Here is a 23,162-nt window from a genome sequence, read left to right as displayed (position 1 = left end):
ATTTCTGAGTTCTTCGACCAAAAAAGCGTAGTCTCTTCTGGCTCTTAACATTTGAGGTGGTATCTCTTTCAAAACAGCCAGGTCTTCACCGCCAATTTGAAGCTTAGTGTTATAAGACGCTTGCAGTACCATATTTCTGAACTCTCTTGTAGTAAAATATATAACGATGTCTCGAGGAAGCTGCTTCTGCTTTGCCAGCCAGGAGTTAACGCGGTAAGCTTTGTCAATTTGCCAGCCTTGGTTGGTCCCTGGTCTTCCCATCAGGCGGTCAAAAGCTTCCGATAGGATCTGTTTCAGGTTCTCCTGTTTCTCCTCACGCAGCCCCCTTACTCTTAATGCGAACTCCATTTGTCGGTACTGTATCATAATAATTTCTTTTTCAGCATTTTCCACTTTTGTTCCACCACCTCTGTTTTCAATGTCAAGTTAGCATTGGCATCATTAAGAACCTCTAGAGTATCTTCCACTCCAGAAATATGTTCTGTTAATACAGTTACAAGACTCAGCATGTCATCTCTAATTTTATCAACCTTAGCCTCAAATTTCTCATACAACTCCTGTTTAAGTCCTTTTATTTCACTTTTAATTTCACTTTTAATTTCTTCTTTCATTTCTTTTATTTCCTCTTTTCCCTCCTCTCTATTATCTCTAAATTTATCTTCCATTTTAATTGTCTGTGCATTAAGAGCCTCGCTTAGATTACTCAGAAAAAATTCTTTCGTTAACACATCCCCAGCAGGGGGCGTAGGAAGCGGAGGCTGCAGCTTTGTGCCAGGCACTGAGGATGTGCCCCTGGAAGTGGAGGGTGACGACTTCAAGTTAATATTTGGTTTTGAGGCCATTTCAAAATTTGTCTGCCTGCAGTTAATAAAACTCTATTGCCTAAATATGCAGCTTTAAGTAAAGAGGCTTTTATTTTGAAGTTTAAGGCTTGGCAAAAATTTCAGTGAGTAAACATTGTAACAAGACCGTTCAACAGATTCGTCACCATTTAACTTCCAAATAAGCAAAGTTAATGAAGGAGTAAAATTCTTCTATTGTGAAACCAAAACATATGATAAGCTATCTCTTTTGTTTTGAATTCTTTTGAAGTCTTGTGAGAATTAGCAAAAAGTGTTCGTTATTACCGGAGAAACCAGCCTGCTCGGCGCCATTTTAAAAGCCTCTGAGTAAATAATTTTTCGGAGGAGAAAAAGAGAAGAAGCTAAAATGTTGATAAGCAATTATTGTCCTCGCAGTAAACGGATTCAGCTCGTGATAAGATTAAATCAAACAAAACTTAGAGCAGAGTGGGAGAGACCTACTTTGTCCTGCACAAGGCAGTTTGAAGTTCCCAGCACGGAGAGCCGTTCTGCCTTGGGCTAGCCCCCCTTTCCTTGCAAGCACAAAAGCTGCAAAAATCGAAGAGCATTTGCCAGCAAAACAGTTTCTTCTTTCCCTCTTGCCTGAAGGATAAGAAAACCTGATAAGACGTCAGATGGAAGATCCTCTAAACAGGTACGTAGCCAGGAATTCGGAGGCAGCTGATTTTTTGCTGCCTTCACCAGTAGGCTCCTCCCAGGAAGTTTCATTGCTATTGCTATTGCTATTGCTATAAGGATTAATAATAACATCTCTTTGAACAAACTACGTAGGTAGATCCGGCGCATTGTAATGCACTCTTTTATCTGATTCAAATCTAGCCAGGACTTATAAGGTACAAAAACCTGTTTCTTGGAATGGAGTTATTAATAAACAAATGACATAATCGGTGATATAAAGGTTGAGCCATAAGCTTAAATCCAAATCCTGTTGCTGTACTTTAGATTTTAGGGCCAGTTTGGTATTGTGGTTAAGGCATCAAGCTAGAAACTGGGACACCATGAGTTCTAGTCTCCCCTTAGACACAAAGCCAAATTGGGTGATCTTGGGCTAGTCACATCCTCTCAGCCCTAGAAAGCAGGCAAGGGGAGACCACTTCGGGGGAAAAAAACCTTGCCAAGAAAATTGCAGAAACTAGTCCAAGGAAGTCACCTGCAATCAAAAACTGACTTCAAGGAACAAAATAAATAAATAATGTTTTTACATCTTTACATTCATACTGCATTTTGTTCTTAGGTTTGTAATTATTTTTCTTCTGCTCATCCAAAATCGAATCCAGTCTAAGGTTGAAATAAAGTAATTTTCTAAACAAGATTTTCCTACTGAATTTTTACTGGCAATGTCCTCCCCCCCTTCTTTTAAACTGTAAAGTGGAGCTGTGGTGGCACAGTGGTTAGAATGCAGTATTGCAGGCTAACTCACTGCTCACTGCCAGCAGTTTGATCCTGACTGGCTCAAGGTTGACTCAACCTTTCATCCCTCTGAGGACAGTAAAATGAATGGGGGCAAGAAGCTGTAAACTACTTAGAGATGGATATAAAGCACCATGAACCGGTATATAAATCTAATTGCTATTGCTATTGCTATTGCTATAAGCAAACAACTTGTATGTTGTTGCTAAGATAATAGCATAGATGGGTTCATGTAGTTACTTGATTCAAGGGATAGTTCACTGATTGTTAATTAGATTCATTTTTTGTGAGGTTTTTAATGCAGAGTCAGTTCTGTACCCTTACTGTAAATAGTGTTAATTTTAACTATTTTTTTTCTCTCCACAGTATACTATAGAGGACAAGGAAGAAGCCTCTCTGAGCAGTGTAGGAATCCCTAAACTCAAGCGTTCCCTAGGCAGCCTGTTTTTCCACAACAGCAACAAAGCAATCCTTGTGATCTCCTGGCTTAAAGCACATCACTATGAGAAGGCCTCTGGATTTTGCCATTTGCTATATAAAGTGAATAAACAGTATACTGTCTAATTTGATTTTATTGTTTTTAATGATTGTAAGTAGCTTTAGGGTCTTTCTGAGCCAAAGAGAAAAAGATAAAGATTTCCTGTCAATTGTGCCTGATTATAGGGCATGGTGCTCATCTCCGTTTCTTAGTCGAGGGAGCCAGTGTTGTCTAAAGACAATTTCTCTGGTCATGTGGCCAGAATGACTGTATGCCAAAAGCACATGGAATGCTGTTACCTTCCCACCAAAGTGGTACCTATTTATCTACTTACATTTTCATGCTTTCAAATTACCTACTCACAATTACATGCTTTCAAACTGCTAGTGGGCAGAAGCTGGGGCAAGTAACAGGAGCTCACCCCGTTGCATGAAGCTCAGGTCTTGAACCCGGGCTCTCAGCTGACAAGTTCAGCATCTTTAACCACTGAGCCATCCTACCCCTCTTTCTGAGCCAAAGAATGAGAAAGGAAAAAACCAGATGGCATCAAATGCAGCTAAAGAAAAAGGGGGCTTTCTAGGTGCATCAATATTTCTGTCTATCTCAATATCATCTCCATCTCTATCATCTATCTTACCCTCTGTCTCTATCACCTCTATCTCTGTTTCTTTACTGAACAAATATGTTTTCAATACAAGATTTCCTCCTTGAAGTGGGATACAAGTACATTAATAAAGAACAAGTAAAGAAAACTCTTGTGCTGCTATATTTTGGTATTCAGCCGGTTTGGACCAGTTCGGCCAAACCAGTAGCGAAAATTGCGGGTGGGCCTGCCCACCCATTCCGGCTTTATGCCATCTTATTTAGGCATGTTTTTGAGGCTGGACATAAGCGCGGAGGGTGCATGTGTGAGCAAAGCGCATGTGCAAAAGGCTGGGCACATGCACAGAAGGGATATGCATGAAGCAAGCGAGTGGGTGCACATGGGGAGAACTGGTGGTAACAAAATGTGAAACCACCATTGTCCGCAAGTACAAATGCTTTAAGTTGTAACTGAAGTTGCTTCTGTTGTTCAGGATAGCTATCGGTTGATATTATCTCCTATTCATAACCCTATAGTTTCCCTGGAATCTGGAAAGAAAAGAAACACTCTCTATAATAGACCCTTGTTGCTAACAGAATAATTTGCGACTCCATAATATGGTTACCAAATTGATAAAGTTCACATATATGGGGAAAAAACATAAAACACACTCAGGGCTATGAATTTTAAAAAGATGAGACCAATTGTGATCCAAAATCAGCAGACTTGTTATCTTACTCTATAAAAGTCAATGGAAACCATAGCAAAGAACACCAGCATTTATTAGGCATAGCCTGCCCTGGTCCCCGATCTTTAAAAAAAAAGCCACTTTATTTTCCTACAAATGGAAGTTATCAAGTTCTTCCAAAAGGAAATTCCATCGACGTGGGACTGATGTACCCCATTCTGATTTTCGAACCTGAAATATACATTAGAATCTACTGTATAGTTTAAATGAACACTGTAGTATACCTGGTGAGTTGAGGTTCTCTTTTCATAGGACAAGCGACCTCCCCTTCTGATGCTGTCTTCCGATTCAGACTTCGGATACCTCTCTGCTTCTTCCTTATCTTCTGCTTCCGAGAGCTCTTTCTGCTTCTTTTTTTTCCTTTTGTTCCTTCTGTCTTTGGCACTCTTTGAGCTTAATTTAGATGCCTCCGAAGAACTTTCCAAGAGCTCCCCCAATCCACCCACGCCGCTGAAATCTCTGGATGCTACTGATGCTGCTGCCACAGCTGCTGTTGTCTGTTGTGTTACAGGATCAGGTAATGGGTATTACTTGGATTAAAACATTCATCATCCTTGTAGAGAATTCCATTATTATTCCAAAGATACACAGTCACAAAGCAATTTCATTAAATACTAACATCAATAATGGATGTCTTTTTTGGAATGAAATAGAAAGGGAATACACAAATGAAGGCAAATATATGTATACCAGGATAATATTGCAGGATCCAATCTGGGTCGGTCACCAGGACCAGAGGTCCAGTCTTCCGAGCTTTCGGACTCGTGCTGGAGTCCATCTTCATAGAACTTCTGTCTACCAGGATGTATACATAGACAGTACACTTTCTTTCTATAAGACAAGTTCCCTGAGGATGGGCTCCAGCACAAGTCTGAAAGCTCGGAAGACTAAATCTCTGGTTCTGGTGACTGATCCAGATTGGATGCTGAAAAGGTAATACAGTTTTCTGCAAAGATGGGAGTACAGCAGTCCCTAATGTTTTTAATAAGGTTGCTATTAAGGAAGTGGGTTTTTTTTTTGAAAAAATTAAGACCGCTTTGCTCCAGGACCTAAATTTTGATTAAGAATTTGGAAAAGAAGGACTAGGGGAGACATGATAGCAGTGTTCCAATATCTCAGGGGCTGCCACAAAGAAGAGGGAGACAAGCTATCCTCCAAAGGGCACATGAGGGCAGGACAAGAAGCAATGAGTGGAAACTAATCGAGGAGAGAAGCAATTTAGAACTAAGGAGAGATTTCCTGACAGTTAGAACAATTAATCAGTGGAACAACTTGCCTTTAGAAGCTGTGGATGCTTCATCACTGGAGATCTTCAGGAAAAGACCAGACAGCCACTTTTCTGAAATGTTATAGGACTTCCTGCTTGAGCAGGGGATTGGACTAAAAGACCCCCCCTCACACAAGGTCCCTTCCAACTCTGGTGATGTTCTATGTGTTATGATTGCAGTTGCCTTTATTTTGGCTGCTGTGTCACCCTGCCCTGTTTCTTTAGCTGTCAATCTAGTCTTCAATCATTGCAGCTATTATATAAATATACAATTTGTCATTTACTTCAGCATTAGCTACTAATTTGTAAATGCTCCAACACTGGAAGTTTTTAAGAAGATGTTGGATAACCATTTGTCTGAACTGGTGTAGGATTTCCTGCCAAAGCAGCGGGTTGGACTAGAAAACCTCCAAGGTCCCTTCCAACTCTGTTATTCTATTTCTAAGAAGGCAAAACCTGACTGGCTGAGGATCTGCTTTGTGTGACGAGTTTGATCCTTTGCCTATCTAAAGAGGCAGAAAAGTCTCCATGCAGAGCTTGCTGTCAATAATGCTGAGCTAGATGGACTAATAGCTCTCTCTGCATAAATTAGCTTGTTCAGAGAGGCTGCTAACTCACAATCACCTCTAGAAACATCTGCATAGGATTTTTTTTGGTAATACAGCAGACAATCCCACCAGCTGTTCAAGAATCAGTTGCTGTCAAAGTTTGTACCTCTACTGCTTCCACTGTGTTTTGAAAGCTCCACAGATGCCAAAGTAAACTATTTTCACCTACTGCATTATTTTTACATTTTCTTGAATGCCAACACTGCGCTTATATAAACTGCTTTCCACATCTCTGACACCAGGAGGTGAGAACAACTATTGTATACATAAACATGAACTTTAGTCATGTCAGGGATCTCAATCACATATGAAAAATGTCTCAGTAAAAAGCCCACTGTTACATTCCCTTAGCTATAGAGAGTATACAGAATACAATTCTTCCCCTATTCCCTACAAGAGCCATGTTCAGCTGTGTCATTAAGGACTTCAGACAAGGTAGAAGATGAAATTGCATGCATTTGTTGTATTAACCTCCTGTCCAGTCCAGGATAAGCTCTCTCCAACCTCCACACATTTAGTTGGCAGGTGAGAAGAAAAGTACTCCAGGGGTGAAATTCAGCAGGTTCTGAATTTTGAATAGTTCGGAGAACCGGCAAATACCACCTCTTGCTGGCCCCAGAGTGAGGTGGGAATGGAGATTTTGCAATATCTTTCCCCCAGGAGTGGGGAGGGAATGGAGATTTTGCAGTATCCTTCCCCTGCTATGCTCACCAAACCACGCCCACAGAACCAGTAGTAAAAAAAATTGAATTTCACGACTGAAGTATTCCCTTCTGCAGGAATGCAAGTAGATCTCCACTTATGATTTGAAAGTCTGGTGACAGATTACACTGAGTTCTGAACTCACAATCAAGCATATATGAATTCAGGATTCCTTTCATGATCTTGCTTGAATGTGTGAAGCTAGAGAAATCCAAGTAAGTATTCCCACTTTTCACATTGTTCAAAATTATCATGCAAATGCCTAACTAGAACTACTAACTGGTCACAAAAATAAGACTTTTTATAAAAAAAATAAATGCTTCTGCTCTAGCCAAACAATTTAATTTTTAGAATAGACTGCCTTGGGCATTACTTGGATAATCTTACAAAATCAATTCAGTAAGAATGGGAGACACTGTTTCAGTCTCAAGTGGGAAACCATAAAGAGGGTTCCAGCTGGATGGAGGTATAGATTCAACAATGGACCAAGATGACCGCCCCCCCCCCTTTGCATTCCCACACTCTCACTATCAATTTATTTTGTTTTTATTTCATTTATTTAGAAATTTTATATTGCTGCCTATTCGCACATGGCAGCTCAAGGCGGCTTACAGGAATATAAAAAACATCATATATAAAAAATAAAACCAATAGAAGAAAATAATCAAATAATCAATTAATAAAATAGTATAATCCCCCCCACCCCAGTGACAACACATCACACAAGCCATTTAATGGGCTCCATCCCACTCTGGGTTGATACCTGGTCCCATCTTTCTCCAGCTTCGGGCAAGTATTGTTTAGCATGTTCCTGATAGCACACAACGGCAAAGGCATAAGACTGCAGAGATGAGGTTTTATGTCACTGGGATGGCCCTACAGCCCTTTATGGATGGCAACAACACTCCTTATTGCTAATTACGGGATATTTTGATTTAAGCTGCTCAGAAGCACTGGAATGAAAAGGTCCAGTATAAACAAATCCTATGACAAAGGAAGAGGGAGCATATGAAATCAGTGTGGCTCCATCTCTTCCAGGTTCTGGTAACTGGCAGCATAATGTGCATCCTATATTTTATTTATTATCTAGTGAAACACACTTAGATAAAAATCTGCATTTAATACATCCCCGCACATTTCAGCAATTTCAAAACAACATTTTCTAAAAGCAAGCTTACCTGAGCCTCTTCTTGCTGTTTTTTCAGCTGTTCCAGCATCTGCTGGAACTCTGCCTCTTTCTGCTCAGCTTCTTCCATGGTGGCTTGATTCTGCTCTTCATAAGCCATGGCAACAACAGCCAGGATCAAGTTGATCAGGTAGAAAGAACCCAAGAAAATCACCAGGACAAAAAAGATCATGTACGTTTTGCCAGCAGCACGTAGAGTCTGGGAAAATGAGTTAAAGAAAGAGAGACAAACAAACAGAACAAGGACTCATCTACCTGATTTTAAAAATTCAGTTTTAGTTATTAAAAATCACTGGTATTTTACGGTTACAATCATAAAACTACAATGGCATACCAAATAGGCATAATAAGTAGCAATTCTTTGTTGCTAACGTAAAAGTTAGTTACATTAAAATAAATCAGCAGCAAGACTGGTGCTTTTGTCCCAACATCATACATATTAATCTTGCCTCATGACTGTTCTCACCAGTTGGTAAAGATTTTCCCAGAAGTCCTGAGTCATCAGCCGAAAGAGTGACAAGAAGGCCCAACTGAAGGTGTCAAAGCTTGTGTAGCCGTAGTTGGGGTTTCTACCAGCTTTTACACACATGTATCCTTCTGGGCATTGGCTATGAAAAGGAATTGCATTGAGTATTATTGTTATTTGCCCTTTAAAAATATTTTCAAATATGACATTTTAATTCTAACCTGAACCATTTATTTTCTATTATGTTCCGGATTGTGACTGGGTTCGGCTGCACTTTACATCTCACTGAGATCAATGAACATTTTAGTCCTATATAACTAATGCTCAGTTCATGCTGAGATAGCAAGAGAGCTGTTTGCCAGACGATGCCATGACGCACAGACTCCTGAGTCCATACTCCAGCGTGAGTCTGAAAACTCAGAAGACTAAACCTCTGGTCCCAGTGACAGACCCAGATTGGATCCTGCAACATTATCCCGGGACACGTATATTTGCCTTCATTTGACAGACTTGATCCCTTGATTGCTTTTATTTCCCTTCTCTACACTTCCTTATTAGATCTTGTAGGCAAGTGCTTGAATTTCAACATCCAGAGTTTTTAGCTAGTTAACTTTTGATTGAGGATTAACAGCTCATTAATTTCAAAGACACCTGTCCTAATTACAAAAAAAGATTTTGCATTATACATGTTTTGTATACAACGGAACCTGATCTAGTGGCCAATGTCTCTAATATTGGACCAGGGCACTTGCTTGATCTGAAAAATACTTAATCTTAATCTCAAAGCTATCTGAAATTAGTCTTTACCTCGTGATAAAAAGATTATAGCCAAAATAATAATAAGTATTGTTAGCCTTTACAAAACTAGAATTCCTGGTCATTTTTATTTCTTCAGAAGTAACTACATATTTTCTGCTCCTACGTATTTTAAACAACTCTGGCAGACCAACTGTTTGATAAATAATTTGGCAATCTTTCTAGAGAAATTTTGATATGCTCACAATTTTTTTAAAATTTAAAAATACATTTCAAAAATTAATCCATTGATTACCAAAGTGCTTTGCAAACATTTTGGTTTAAATAATTTTGTATTATTTAAACCAAACATTTGGAATATTTAAGCCAAATATTTTTTTTTAGATAAGAGCGGGCACTTATACTTGAATAAATCCATTACCAGTGCATAACTAGGAGTCTGCTAATTTCTGCTAGCATTATCTTGTTAGGTAATTACATTACATTAGGATGATCATTCTAATATCCACAATCATCTCTTATGCTCATAAGATGTCCTACTTCTCACAGAGTAGCTCCTACAGATCCTGGAGCATGTGAGGTTAACTGTTTCCTAACTACCATATTTTTTGGAGTATAAAAAAGAGGGAAAATCTGGGTGTGTCTTATACACTGAATACAGTATTTTTTTGTCTCCTGAAACTCCGCTCCCTTCACCTCGCTTTCAGAGAGCTCCTGGGAGCTGGGGAGGACAGAAATGAGCCCCCCCAGCCCCCAGGAGCACTCTACAAGCTTCCTAATGCTTGTTTTTGCCCCCCCCTCCAGGAACACTCTACAAGTCTCCTAAGGGCTATCCATGCCCTTTTTTTTTTTTTTTTGAAAAAAAAATGGGTCAGTTTTTGCAAAAAAAAATGGGCCATTTTTGGGAGGTTTGCAGAGTGCAAAAACTTTTTTAAAAAATTTTGTCTCTTCAAAACCTTGGTGCGTCTTATACTCTGAAAAACACGGTACATTACAATAGTATGGAATATAGTGGGTTATGAAATATTCTTACCCAGCATCTGAGCTATTACCACAAAGAAGTGCATCTCGCTGTCCTTCCAAAACATAAAAATGACCTGATTGAGAAAAGAAAAAACAATTATGGTATTATAGATCCATAAGCATCAGAAGTATCAAATAAAAATGCTACAATTAATTAATTAAAACAATGTGTGATAAAGAAAACTCTTTTATGGAAGTTATGGATTATTGCTCCAAATGCTATTTTTTTGCTATCATTTTTATTATTGTTTTACTGAATTATTTTGTAAGCTTCTTGGAGTTTTGTTTGAATTAATCAGCAAATAAATTAGAACAAATAAAATATATCAGTGCAAAACTTTATTTTATTTTAAAAGTAAACAAGGGTTTCTCTTTCATAGATTTAGATGGCCATTGTTAGACACACTCTACTAATTGATTCAAGTACATAAATCTGTATCATTGTATGTATAAAGAAATCTTAAATTACAATCCCATGCCCAATTTTAGGAGTTAGCCTTACTGAATTCAGTAGAGTATATGAGAAAGGTGAATACTAAAGGTGTTTTTTCCCCAAAAAGCAATTGAATTTAGTTTTTTGCTTTGAAAACATTTTACTTCTCATCTAAAAGGCTTCTTCAGTTTTAAGTGACTAGAGGAAAATGGAAGGATTTATACTCTTTGCAGCTCATCTGGTTGTTAGTTCTCTGAGGGTACTGTGGTCATTTTGGGGTTTTATCATTTATCATTTGGAGATTAATCAGAGTGCAAATGGTGATGGAGCCTTCTTGGGATTGCTGAAAGGACTACTATGTAAACAGAAGAGAGGTGGTGTTGTATCCTTCCCCCTATGTTGAGAGAGGACTGTTCAATCTTGATGTACATGTTTAATGTTTAATAAATTTATATGCCGCCCAATCCCGAAGGACTCCGGGCGGCTTACATAAAAACAATTTAAAAGAATACTAAATTTTTTTAAAAAGATAGAAAGACAAGGCAAGTTAAAAGACACAACATGCACTCAACCTTAGTGGGGCTGGACCTCATTCAAGAGGTCAACAGCCCCAGGCCTGCCGGAAAAGCCAGGTCTTAATAAACTTTCGGAAAGCCTCGAGAGTGGGGAGGGGCCTCTTTAATCCCTCCTTCAAACCAGTGGTCCTCTCTCTATCTAAAATGTGGGCTTCACTGTCTATAAAAGAGTGACCTTTGTCTTTCAAATACAGATGGACTGTTGAATCTTGTCCTGATGGGTTTGTTCTCCTGTGTTGTGCCATGCATTTGTGAAGTGGTTGTTTTGTTTCCCCAACGTTCAGGTCTGTACATGTCTCACTGCATTGCACTACATATACTACATTGCTCAGTTTGTGTCTGAGTATTTTGTCCTGGGGATGGACAAGCTTCTGCCTTAATGTATTCCTGGGTTTAAGGTGGGCACATATGTTGTGTTGGTTCAAAATCTTCCTAAGTTTTCAGATATTCCTGCAATGTATGAAATGATAGTGTAGCTTTATTTGTTGTTTTCTTCTTTTGTTATGAACAAGCTCTGCTGGATCTTTTCTAGGAGAATTTTCAACCAAGTGGGTTCAATGACTTTCAGAGAGCTGACAAATAACGCCCAGAGTACTAATGATCAGATGACTGCAAAGAATGTAATATAATAGTAATATAATCCCTTCCCTTCCAGAAAGTTAGAACTGCAGAAGCTACTTGGATGAAAAGTGAAATGTTTTCACAGACCAAAAACAAAAAACAAAAAAACACACAAGAAAGTCCAGTTGCCTTTTGGAAAAAACATTTCTGGGACAACCATGACCTGAATGATTGAGAATCTCCATAGACAAGAAGGGTGAATGCTTCTTCCAATGACAATTGATGCCCTTTAATTGTGTGTATTAAAGTAAACACACACAAAATGAACATTTAGTTTTATTAATAGGAGGGAGTTCAGTGAGATATACACCTGGATAAATAATCAGAGTTCTATACCAATTACGATTACATCCCTAATTTATTATTTTAGCTTTTTAGAGATCATTTAATTAAATCCATAAAAGTTAAGCATTTATCTTTTAAATCCATGTTAAACTCCTAGCTGTCTGCAAACAGTCAAAGAGGAGACAAATAACCTGGGTCATGATAACATGATACAATTTCACCATTATCACTTCATTGTGATTTTTATTCACAACAGAACATTAAGAGTTTTTAAAATGCAAGTTTTATTTGCATGAAATTATGTCAAATGATGTCAGTATGCTAAGGTCAATGGAAAAGAAAGGAGATGGTTTTTAACAATTAGTTGAAAATCAATTAGTAGAAGAATCCCTGCTAGACACAACCAATAATATACATGGTTATATATTTTTCCTCTATATACCAATTATATTAAAGCATCCTTACTTTCATCCTCAATGTATTCCTCCCAGTTAAAAGTGGTCACTGTCATATTTACAAAGGTATCATTGTCTCCCTCCGTGCTATTGAAGTGGGAAGTGATGTTTCCTTCTAAAGTGGAATTGTCCAATGGCCACAGCAAGCATTTATGCCTCAGGTTCCCCATGAAAAGTTGGAGCCCTATTAGTGCAAATACACTCAGACAAAACACCGTCAGGATCATGACATCTGAGAGCTTCTTCACAGATTGAATGAGGGCCCCTACAATTGTCTTCAGGCCTGCAGGCAGAAAGGACCAAAAATGCTGATCAGAGTGTGTCAAAAGTTCTTCCATTCTATTTACGATGCCATGCAGCCACAACTATGTCCCATTTGTGAAACAGTGAAGCTTTATGAACAGCATTAGCACTTGTGAAAATGTATGAAGAAAAACCTTCTGTAATAGGGGTCTCCAACCTTGACAACTTTAAGACATGTCGACTTCAACTCCCAGAATTCCTCCCCCAGCTTTGCAAAGAGTTGAAGTCCACAAGTCTTAAAGTTGCCAAGCTTGGAGACCCCTGTTCTATAAGGTATACAAGATGAGGTGGACTGCTTCCCTTTTTTGTTTAAAAATGGCATATTCATTTAAGGAAGTCCATTTTTAAAATTATTCTTCAAAAAAGTGGAAGCAGAGTGGTGAGATCCTAGGTGATGACTATCTTGACATTTATTTAATAATCTCTTCTTGGCAGTGACGTGCGGTGAGGTTTATGGCTGGTGAGGCAGTCCTCTCCTCCAACCCCCCATTGACTAAAGTACTTTCTTTCACCCGCCTGTGCTCACGGCAGCCCACCTGAACTCTGCCACGAGCACAGGCGGGCAAAAGAAAGTGACTTTCGCCCGCCTGTGCTGGTGGGCTGCCGTGAGCACAGGCGGGCAAAAGAAAGTGCTTTAGTCAGTGGGGTGTCATGGGAGAGAATGCCTGAGCATTGCATTTATTAAAGAAAAAAGAAAATTTGAACAAAAAGAGAGCGTGGGGTGGGGGTGGGGGGCATCAGAAACGGAGAAAGAGAGGAGGAAGAGTGAGAGTGATGCTGCAGCTTTAAACAGAATGACAGAGTTGAAGCCTCTAAAAATGCGCCCTCTACTATAAGGCAGGAGAACTGCGTGCCTCAACTACCTCGGGATTTTTTGGGCTTTTAACTCTTGCTTAACTCTGCTCGAGCGCCTAAAAAGTCAGACTAGATGAGGCATGCAGTTCTCCTGCCTCATAGTAGAGAGCACTTTTTTAGAGGCTTTTTAAAACAGGCAGTCATTCACGGTGTGGCAGCAGCTAGATAGCCTAACCTCAGCACTTGCCTTTTCCCGTTTACATTTTTTTTCCTTTTCATGATTGACAGTGGTGAGGCTGTGCCTCCCCTGCCTCCCCTGACTGCACGTCACTGCTTCTTGGTCTTTTGGCTAAGATCAGGCATAATATATTCAATGAGTATATGTCTCTATCATTTATTTTTATTTTAAAAATTATCCCACCTTTTTTTTTTCTTCAGTTCATTCGTATGTCTTGACATATTGGGATAGAAATTCCTGGAATTTCCGGGCCAGCATGCTGGCTAAAAATTCTGGGAACTGAATACCCGAAGTATGTCAAATAAGATTTCTATAACATCTTATGGTCATTCAAATCGGAACATGCAGTAGGATCCTGTCCTTTTATGTTCTCTCAGGAATAAATCTCACCATGTTTTTTGGGAAGTCTTCTAAATGTGTTTAAGATGACACATTTAAACAATATGTAAAAATATGGCAATACAAGAGCCATATATTAATAAAGCTTTCTGTTGTGCCAAAAAAAAACACCACCTTAAATGCAGCAGCATCAACATAAAGCAAACCCAGAACCAAAATAAAACATGTAAGCTGTGCATTTTGTAGGTGTCACATGCAATTGTTTTTAAAACTCAAAGGCTGACTTTGCAAATCAAAATAAATGTTACATTTGAAAAGGCAAAGATCTTCCGATTCCTGCCTTTTAGTAACATTAGCAGCTATCAGCAAGACTTATCTACAAAAAAAGTGGGTGATTTCCATGAAACTAAGAAGTCAGCCTCTGGTTTTAACCTAGCTCTCACCTGGAATTACTGAAATTGTTTTCAATGCCCGGAGAACTCTGAATGTTCTCAACGCTGAGACATTGCCCAGGTCCACAAACTCTGTCACATATCTGTAATAGGGGAGTTCACATACAAACACAATGACAACACACAAAAAACAGCTGGAAATATCAGGGGCCTGAACCTTCGTCAAGCCACTCCTTACCTGGAATTACAGAAATAGTTTTCAAAGCTCTCAATACTCTGAAAGTTCGAAGAGCTGAAACATTGCCTAGGTTTACAAATTCTGTTACATACCTGTAGAATTAAACCACAGTTATTCAAAGTTGAGGCAGAGCTTAGGCTTATTACTTGGTGTTTTTTCATGAAGGCCATTTAGATAATTTGTCCTTTTGCAACACCCATCAATAAAATTCCCCTATTTAATGCCCTTCAGCCTTTAGCCATGCTGGCTGGAAACTATGGGTGTTGACTTCCTAAATCATCCTATTAAATATTTAATTATCATTTCTAAAATGTAAAGAAACAATTACAATATTAGGTAAGCATTTGCATTTTTACTGAAATGCAAACTTCACTTTTGGCAGAATGTTGTTTATTCCAGGGAATATATGCCTCTTGATGAGATACACTCTTGCACCAATTTCAAGTCCATTATGAAGTTTTTTTTAAATAAGTATAGTACAGTACTTACGCCATCAAAATGACACTGAAGTCAAGCCAATTCCAGGGATCTCGAAGAAAAGTAAATCCTTCTAAACAAAAGCCCCTTGCAAGGATTTTTATAAGTGATTCAAAGGTATAAATTCCAGTGAATGTGTACCTGGAAGCATGCAGATGTAAATTGAAGAATGTTGAATTCCATACTCTCCTTAATTTTCCCACAGATTTAATACTTAGGAAAAAATACAACTTTAAATAAATAATATAATATAATGTTGTGGCCCAGAAGGTGCTGTTGGAGCTGCCACCAGACTCCAACAGCAAGGGGCCCTATGAGTCAGTTCTGGAGGAGGTGGAGGATCCTGGACTCCGAGCAGGGTGCAGAGAGACTGGTTGGCCACCAGGTGGCGCCTGAGCCTTGGACCAGTGGGGAGGAGACAAGGGAGAGTGATCCAGAAGCCAGCAGTGAGTTGTTCCTGGATGCACGCCATCAAAGAGCTACTATGCGTCAGGAACAATTACGCAACTACAGGAGGTAATTGCACTCAGCCGATGGTCATTGGGCTCCTCTCCAGACTATAAAAAAGAAGGGCTTGTGACACGCCCTTCTTGCAGAAGTCAACACTTTGACTAAAGAGAACGTAACTACCTTGGCAGGCTGGATTGCTGCCAAGGTTTGTCTGAATTGCTGCCAAGGTTTGTCGGACTTGCTGCCAAAGTCCTTATCTGTTTGTTTTGCTTGGCTTTCAGCCACCGAGATTCTGGTCTTGCTAATTAAAGTACATTCTAGTTAAGCTTGTCTCGGCTTTCGTTACTGGATGGAGGAGGGGGTCAGAACAATATAATATAATATAATTAATATAATATAATATAATATAATATAATATAATATAATATAATATAATATAATATAATATAATATAATATAATATAATATAATATAATATAATATAATATAATATAATATAATATAATATAATATAATATAATATAATATAATATAATATAATATAATAATCTCCCCCAAATGTTCAATAGTATAACTCCCTAGTGAGATCAGATGAAGATAACATACCTTATTAATAGATTTTTGTATTTTATTTTGACCTAGCAACAATAATTTAAGATACATTGGATGGCTGTGTCCATGATCCACTGACAGCTAAGGTTGTGTTGACAAATACATAAATCAGCCTCTCAGTATATATTATAGTAGAAAGTTGAATATGTAAATACATTATAAGTTTCACTTCTTGTTTCTAGAAAAAAGTTTTTAAAAATCCAGTTTCCCTTTAGGAGTGAACATGCCTTACATAAGCAAGCAAACATGTTTCATGTATCAGAAAATCAACTTTCTTGCTATTCCTATATAAATAGCTCATTCTCTGAATGTCCATTTTTATGAACACCCACATCCAAGAGCTGGTGCCTGGGCAGTGGGGGAACCTCAGATTTGCATAAATAATTTATTTATAAAACATATGTGCTTTCCACCCCAGTCAAAAACAACTGTCAGCGACTCATAATATAAAACAATCCTACATAAAAATTAAAAATACAATACTGCAAAAATAGAAATAGGATACAAGATCCAACAAGAATCAAATTAGGGGAAGATTATCCGAAGAAAGCTCTCTTTACAAACATGGAGAGAGGAAAATCAACCCAGAGAGAGCCAGCCTGACTTTTACATGGGCAGAAAAGCAATGGCTTCAGCCCCGGAACTTTCCAGAAGCATGGGATTTGGTCTAGTTTTGCTTTTGTTTCTGTTTTGGGGTGGAAAGAAATAATGAACGTTAAAATAATGAATGTTTGATTGTGGCACTTTCAGGAGACTACAAAAAGGAGTGGAAATAAAGGACCTTAAAAAAAGAGTATGCTGTATTAAGTTGGCCGAAGTTCTGAAGAAAGTATGAGGCATTTTGGGGACCTTTGCTACAAGATCCATTGTAACTAATTCAGTTTTTTTTTTTCCTTTTTCCACTCTGACTCTACAACCTCCTTTCCTCTTCTCTCCTTAAGCTGTTTTTGAATATGCACAGCAATGCATACATTCTGCTGAATAGGCAGGAATTGTGAGCACAAAAGGAGAAGCGTGATTACTCAGCTCTTAAAAAAGATGGGCCACAATGAGCATTAAGGCATCATTTGAATGGCCCCGAAGTAGTAGTATAAATGAGGTGGGCCAAACAAAAATGAATGGTTAACTACTACAAAGGAGAGGATGGCCAAAGGAAAGGAAAATCGAAAGCAGTAAAAAAAGAATGCAGTCAAGCTGTAAGGGAAGGAGGTTATCACTGCCATAATCTCAGCAACTTTAATCATAAAAGGGGCAGGTTTGTGGAAACTAATGCTGGTCTGAGGATCTAACTAGGATTGATGTCATTCACGGAATTAACAAGCCACTATATGGCCTCTTAAAAATAATTTGCAGGCCCAAGTTATGGAAATAGCTTTTTAAAAAAAGCTGACTTGTTGGATAGCCACCTGGGACAGTAAATCTATCTGCTGTATTTTTTTAACTCCAAAGTAAGAGCAAATGTGTATATGGGGATGCACCGCAACTGTAGCTGGAATGAAAGTGTTGAAGTCATATCAGGTATGCAATCCATGATACTTGTTCTGCTCTGTAGACTCTTAGTATGGTTTCTAATTGCCTGAAGGTCAGCCTGTCTATGAGTGTCTAGGCTTACCTTCAATCACTAGAAGCATGTTTTTTGAGGAAACCAAAGTCTGCCATTTGGAGTTTCAAGGAAGGATATAAATCCAAAGTCACACATTTATCACTTTATTTATAAACTAATCATAATCAAATATAATTATATTGAACTATAAATATAAAATTAGATTTAAAAAGTCAAAGTGCTATTGCTATAACTTCATTTACAAACCAATTTAGAGTAAAGGAGGCTGCTCATTAAAATCTGCAATTGAAAATACATAAAAACAAAGACAGCTTATATAGATTTTAAAAGAGTTTAACTTACTCTACATTCTTCGTCCATTCTGGAGGATTACTCATGGTCATAAATACACAGTTGGTCAAAATAGTGCACATAATAAGCATGCTGAACAATGTAAAACTCAAGTTAAGGAATGATGGGCCTTTTATTATTATTTGTTTATTATTAATATTTATTATTATAAGCCATTCTTATTTTCTCTGAAACAAAGTGAATCCCGCAAAGACACTAAATACAAAGCAGCACATGCTTTGTATTAAGAGAACTATCATAAGCAGATTGTCACAGACCATGTGGCTACATATCAGCCAATAATAGCAAGGAGACTCTATATGCCAGCACAATCTGCTGCCCATAGCTGAGTATTTTCCTTGTACTGGAGAATTGGATTATATGAACCAGCCATATATTTGTTGCACTGATATCTCAGTAGCATTTGTGATATTTTATTCAACAAGCCTCTACTACATTCTAAATGATGTCAATTTAGCATCAAATTGCCAAGGCCATGTCACTGAGTTATAGTTTTTCTAATTACAACTTCATCACTTTATTTAACTTTCTGAATAAAAGTTATTCCCATAACTAATTATTCTCAATTATTCTAATCATGTATTGTCTTATATGTAAAAGTCTGTTTTCCCCCCTTCCTTTGGATTGTGAGCCGCCCTGAGCCCCCCCAGGGAAAAGGGCGGCATATAAATAAACCTTCTAATCTAATCTAATTCTTTATATAGCCAAGACAATAGATACCCATTAAAAAGAAGAATCCAAACACTGAGTTTCCCCTCCTCATTCCCCTCAAAACATTCATCCTTCTTCATCCCCACCCCCACCCCAATTTCCCTTTTGTGACTATGTTATGCTCCTTATGCCACCTGGTGCAGATGATACATTTCATGTCTCCTGAGATACGTAATTATTCCAACAGTATTCTTTCCTTTTAATGACATGAACAAACATAGAATGCATTAGTACAATTAATAGAAAAAAATACTATGGTACTATTAAGCATTTAAGCAATGCCAAACATTTGGATTTGTAATCTAAATATCATGAGAGAGAGAAAAATATTTGACCAGGAGCTTTTAACCCAGTTTATTCTAAACTACTGTTCAAAACATGCCTTTAAAAGACTTTCATTTCTGACCTTAGGGGTAAAGATAGTAATTATTTTTCAAAATAATATTGGAAAAACAATTGAACTTTCATTTGTGACATTCAGCTGGAAAAGGATATGAATGTACCAAAATTTTAATAGCAATTTTTCTGAGAGGATTAAAAGGGGTTAAAATGTACAAGGCAGATGTGGCACTGAATCGGAAAATTGTCTTCCCTCTATTCAACACAATGAAGGTCTGTGGAAAAAAACACACAAAGAATAGCTCAGAATATTCTCATGAAGAATACATAAATAGTGTGCTTCCTAATTCTTGATACTGTTTTGACTTTGAAGAAAATGTAGCACTTTATATTCAGAACCCAGATTCAAATAAGTTAAATTAAAGGTGTTGGGTTTTTGTTGTTCTTGTTATCACAATACCTATGATTATTATCACTGCTAACTTTATTGTCCATTTGATAGCACAATTTCTTACATTGAAAAACAAATTAATTGTTTATAGGACAACACACAAATTTTAACACATAAATAAAAATGATCAGAATCATATAAAGTTTATATTTTTTTCCATCAGCGCAACACCACCACCACACTTTAATGAATCCAGAAGCATAGGTAAATATTCTCATATTCAGTAAATAATCTCTTTTTTATTATTGTGTATGAGTAAGAAAATCTATGAACTGGAACAGGCTTGCCCAATGCATCATTGTTCAGATGCTGACTAGAAATTCTGGTCGTTGCAGATCTGGAGAGTACCAGATTGGAGACGTTTGACCCGAAACATGGTGCAACGCACAAGGAAAACTGTGTGGTTTGTAACTCGCAACTACAAACTTGTAAAGTGACACATAATTGTATCTCTGTAAGAAAAATGGGCTATGATGATATAATAATGTCCATTCAAATGTCATATACCACCAACTTTCAGAGGCTGACTCAGAATGGCTATCGTTGTGGGAGGAGGCTGAGTCACTGGGAACTCTGCACAGTAGTAGACTCTACAGCTGGGAAGTATTGTAATCTCTCAGCTAAGGAATATCTACCAAGAACCATGGGTAATGATATTTCTTAGTATTAACTTTAAAGGGCATTCCATCTTGGACCAAACAGCTAAATTTCTACTGTATTATGGTACGTTTCATGGCTGGAGGAACAGCAACTCCAATGAACTCATGAACTTGTGATGGGCAATCTTCACATGCTGCAGTAACTTATTGAGACTGCACTTACTCTGACTAGTTCGTCCTTCAAAATAACTTACTTTCCCCCTGTCTTGCTGTTGAAGCAACTTTATCATAGAACCTTCTTGTCACACTGTTCCACAACTCCCACACTACTATCAGTTAAGGTACAGAAATGAGTTTAGCTATTACGAACAAAACAGGTCTAGTGTATATAAACAGAGAAAACCCACTCCCTTGTGGCACTGATGAAGTGATCTAGTTGGGTAATGAAACGTCTTCAAGAAAACAACAAAGCTCAGAGACATCAAGATCTCACAGATCTGGTTTATGTTTGAAACCTCTGTCTCTTCTTTTTCAAGTTTGATTCCCATTCTCTAGCTTTACTCTTCATTTCTTTCTTTCAGATTCTGTTTCTCTGTAGGATATGAATTCTGGCAATAAGAAGTAGAGATATTCAGTTTTATCAGTGGCAGGTCTGGGACAGGTCTGTTCACTCTATGGGTCCTACTTAAAATCAATGAGTTTTATTATACTGGGAGTCTGTATTCTTAGCTGACCCTATAGTTATTGTTTTTGTTTTTTAAAAAAGAAAATATTTTATTATTGCAAAAGGAACTGTGCAAAAGTAGATCAAGAACAGATAAGCAAGATGCTATAGTGTAATTAAATATATATGCATTACAGGTAGTCCTCAAATTACAACCCAAAATTTATGTTGCTAAGTGAGATAGCAATAGCAATAGCAGTAGACTTATATACCGCTTCATAGGGCTTTCAGCCCTCTCTAAGCGGTTTACAGAGAGTCAGCATATTGCCCCCAACAATCTGGGTCCTCATTTTACCCACCTCGGAAGGATGGAAGGCTGAGTCAACCCTGAGCCGGTGAGATTTGAACCGCTGAACTGCTGATCTAGCAGTAGCCTGCAGTGCTGCATTTAACCACTGCGCCACCTCAGCTCAGATATTTGTTAAGTGAGTTTTGCCCCATCTTACAACTTTTCTTGCCAAATTTGTTAAGTGAATCACTGCAGTTGTTAAATTAGTAACATGGTTGTTAAGTGAATCTGGTTTCCTCATTGACGTTGCTTGACAGGAGGTCGCAAAAAGGAATCACATGACACTGAGTCAGTTGTCAAGCATCGTCACTTATAAAGCCCTTCATGGTATTGGACCTGTGTACTTGAGAGACCGCCTGCTGCCAATTACCTCCAATAGACTGATTAGATCCCACAGATTAGGCCTCCTCCGAATTCCATCCGCTGGCCAGTGTCGACTGGCGACTACCCGGAGGAGAGCCTTCTCTGTGGCTGCTCCGACCCTCTGGAACGAGCTCCCCGTGGAGATTCGAACCCTCATCACCCTCCAGGCCTTCCGCAAAGCCCTTAAAACCTGGCTGTTCCGACAGGCCTGGGGCTAAAGAGTTTTTGCCCCCCTCCTCGAATGGTATGGTTGTTGTGTGCTTTTAAATTGTGTATTGTTTTGTTCGTCTTTTTTATCCCTTATCTGTATCCCCTCCCTGACTTGGATTGTGAGCCGCCCTGAGTCCCCTTCGGGGAAAAGGGCGGCATATAAGTGCAATAAATTCAATTCAATTCAATTCAATCCAAATGTAAATCACATGGCCATGGGGATGCTGCAATGGTGATAAGTGTGAAAAATGATCATGAGTCACTTTTTTTCAGTGCTGTTGTAACTACAAACTTGCAAGTCAAGGACTACCTGCATATAAAAAGTGTTCTATGGTGTACTACTTTCTTTCATCCCCTCCAACCATTAACTTTTACTTAGATCATTGTACTTTGCTTTAAATTTTTATAACTGTTTATATTTATTTAACTCATTTTTGTAGTGATTTTTAATCAAGATCTCTCTTTTCTTTGTTTCCAGCCCTAGGGCCAGTTCTGCATAAATATAAAATGGGAAGCCCACGATAGTGCCCATAAAGCTATGTTGCAAATATTTTTCACATTTTTTTTCTGAGTGCAAATTGAGAAAGACAAGCTTAAGTTAATACACACTGAGAACATCAAGTGTTCCCAAAACCTTTGCAAAATCCAGCAAATATTATTGAAAATCCAGCCAATCTGAATTAACTCACTTTTTTATTGCTATAGTAAGGGTCCAGGTCCTCCAATGGTTCGGACCCCATTCCAGGAGGAATATCGCCATATATAAAGGGAAGTGTTTTTCCTGCTTCCAAGTCACTATTTGGTTTTGGCCCACTCTCATCATCGTTATCCGTATGTTCTTGTTTGGGCCTTTTCGCTTTCTCTTCTGTGCACCGTTTTTCAATAGCTGCAAGAGATTCTCTAGTAAAAAAGCAGAAACTGTCAGGTCCTGGTGGTACCAGCAGTGTCTGTGCCATTTTTTCATCCTGCACATTGAAATTACTTTTAGCCTATTGCATAAGAATGACCTGCAAAAAACCAAGGTGAAATAAAAAATAATTAGAGAAATAGACAGTGTTAATATAACGCACATAGGTAATATATATAAATAATCAAACACAGATACCTGCACACATATACATACAAGCCCTTTGGATTTCTCATCCCAGTACCACTATTAATCAAACCTGCCTCTGCTTAGCTTCTGAGCCAAAACCAGATCAGCCATATGCTGTTACCTGCTGAGGGACATACATGGATGGATGGATGTGTGTCTTTA

General features: G+C 38.2%; 1 protein-coding gene across 1 annotated transcript in view; it reads right to left on the bottom strand.

The window, feature by feature from the left end:
• The window catches only part of LOC116508014 (sodium channel protein type 3 subunit alpha-like), a 77,837-nt gene extending 54,977 nt beyond the window's left edge, over positions 1 to 22,860 (bottom strand). The window contains 11 exon segments of the mRNA XM_032216459.1: positions 4,307 to 4,579; positions 7,838 to 8,044; positions 8,312 to 8,453; positions 10,101 to 10,164; positions 12,470 to 12,742; positions 14,578 to 14,753; positions 14,755 to 14,856; positions 15,254 to 15,382; positions 18,210 to 18,299; positions 19,425 to 19,543; positions 22,594 to 22,860. Coding sequence (XP_032072350.1) covers positions 4,307 to 4,579; positions 7,838 to 8,044; positions 8,312 to 8,453; positions 10,101 to 10,164; positions 12,470 to 12,742; positions 14,578 to 14,753; positions 14,755 to 14,856; positions 15,254 to 15,382; positions 18,210 to 18,299; positions 19,425 to 19,543; positions 22,594 to 22,860 — 1,842 coding nt within the window.
• Between the last annotated feature and the right edge of the window lie 302 nt (positions 22,861 to 23,162).

The sequence above is a fragment of the Thamnophis elegans genome, chromosome 1 (assembly GCF_009769535.1).
Source record: "Thamnophis elegans isolate rThaEle1 chromosome 1, rThaEle1.pri, whole genome shotgun sequence".
Lineage (NCBI taxonomy): Eukaryota > Metazoa > Chordata > Lepidosauria > Squamata > Colubridae > Thamnophis > Thamnophis elegans.
The sequence above is the reverse complement of the archived record's forward strand: the minus strand, read 5'-3'. Positions and strand labels throughout refer to the sequence as shown.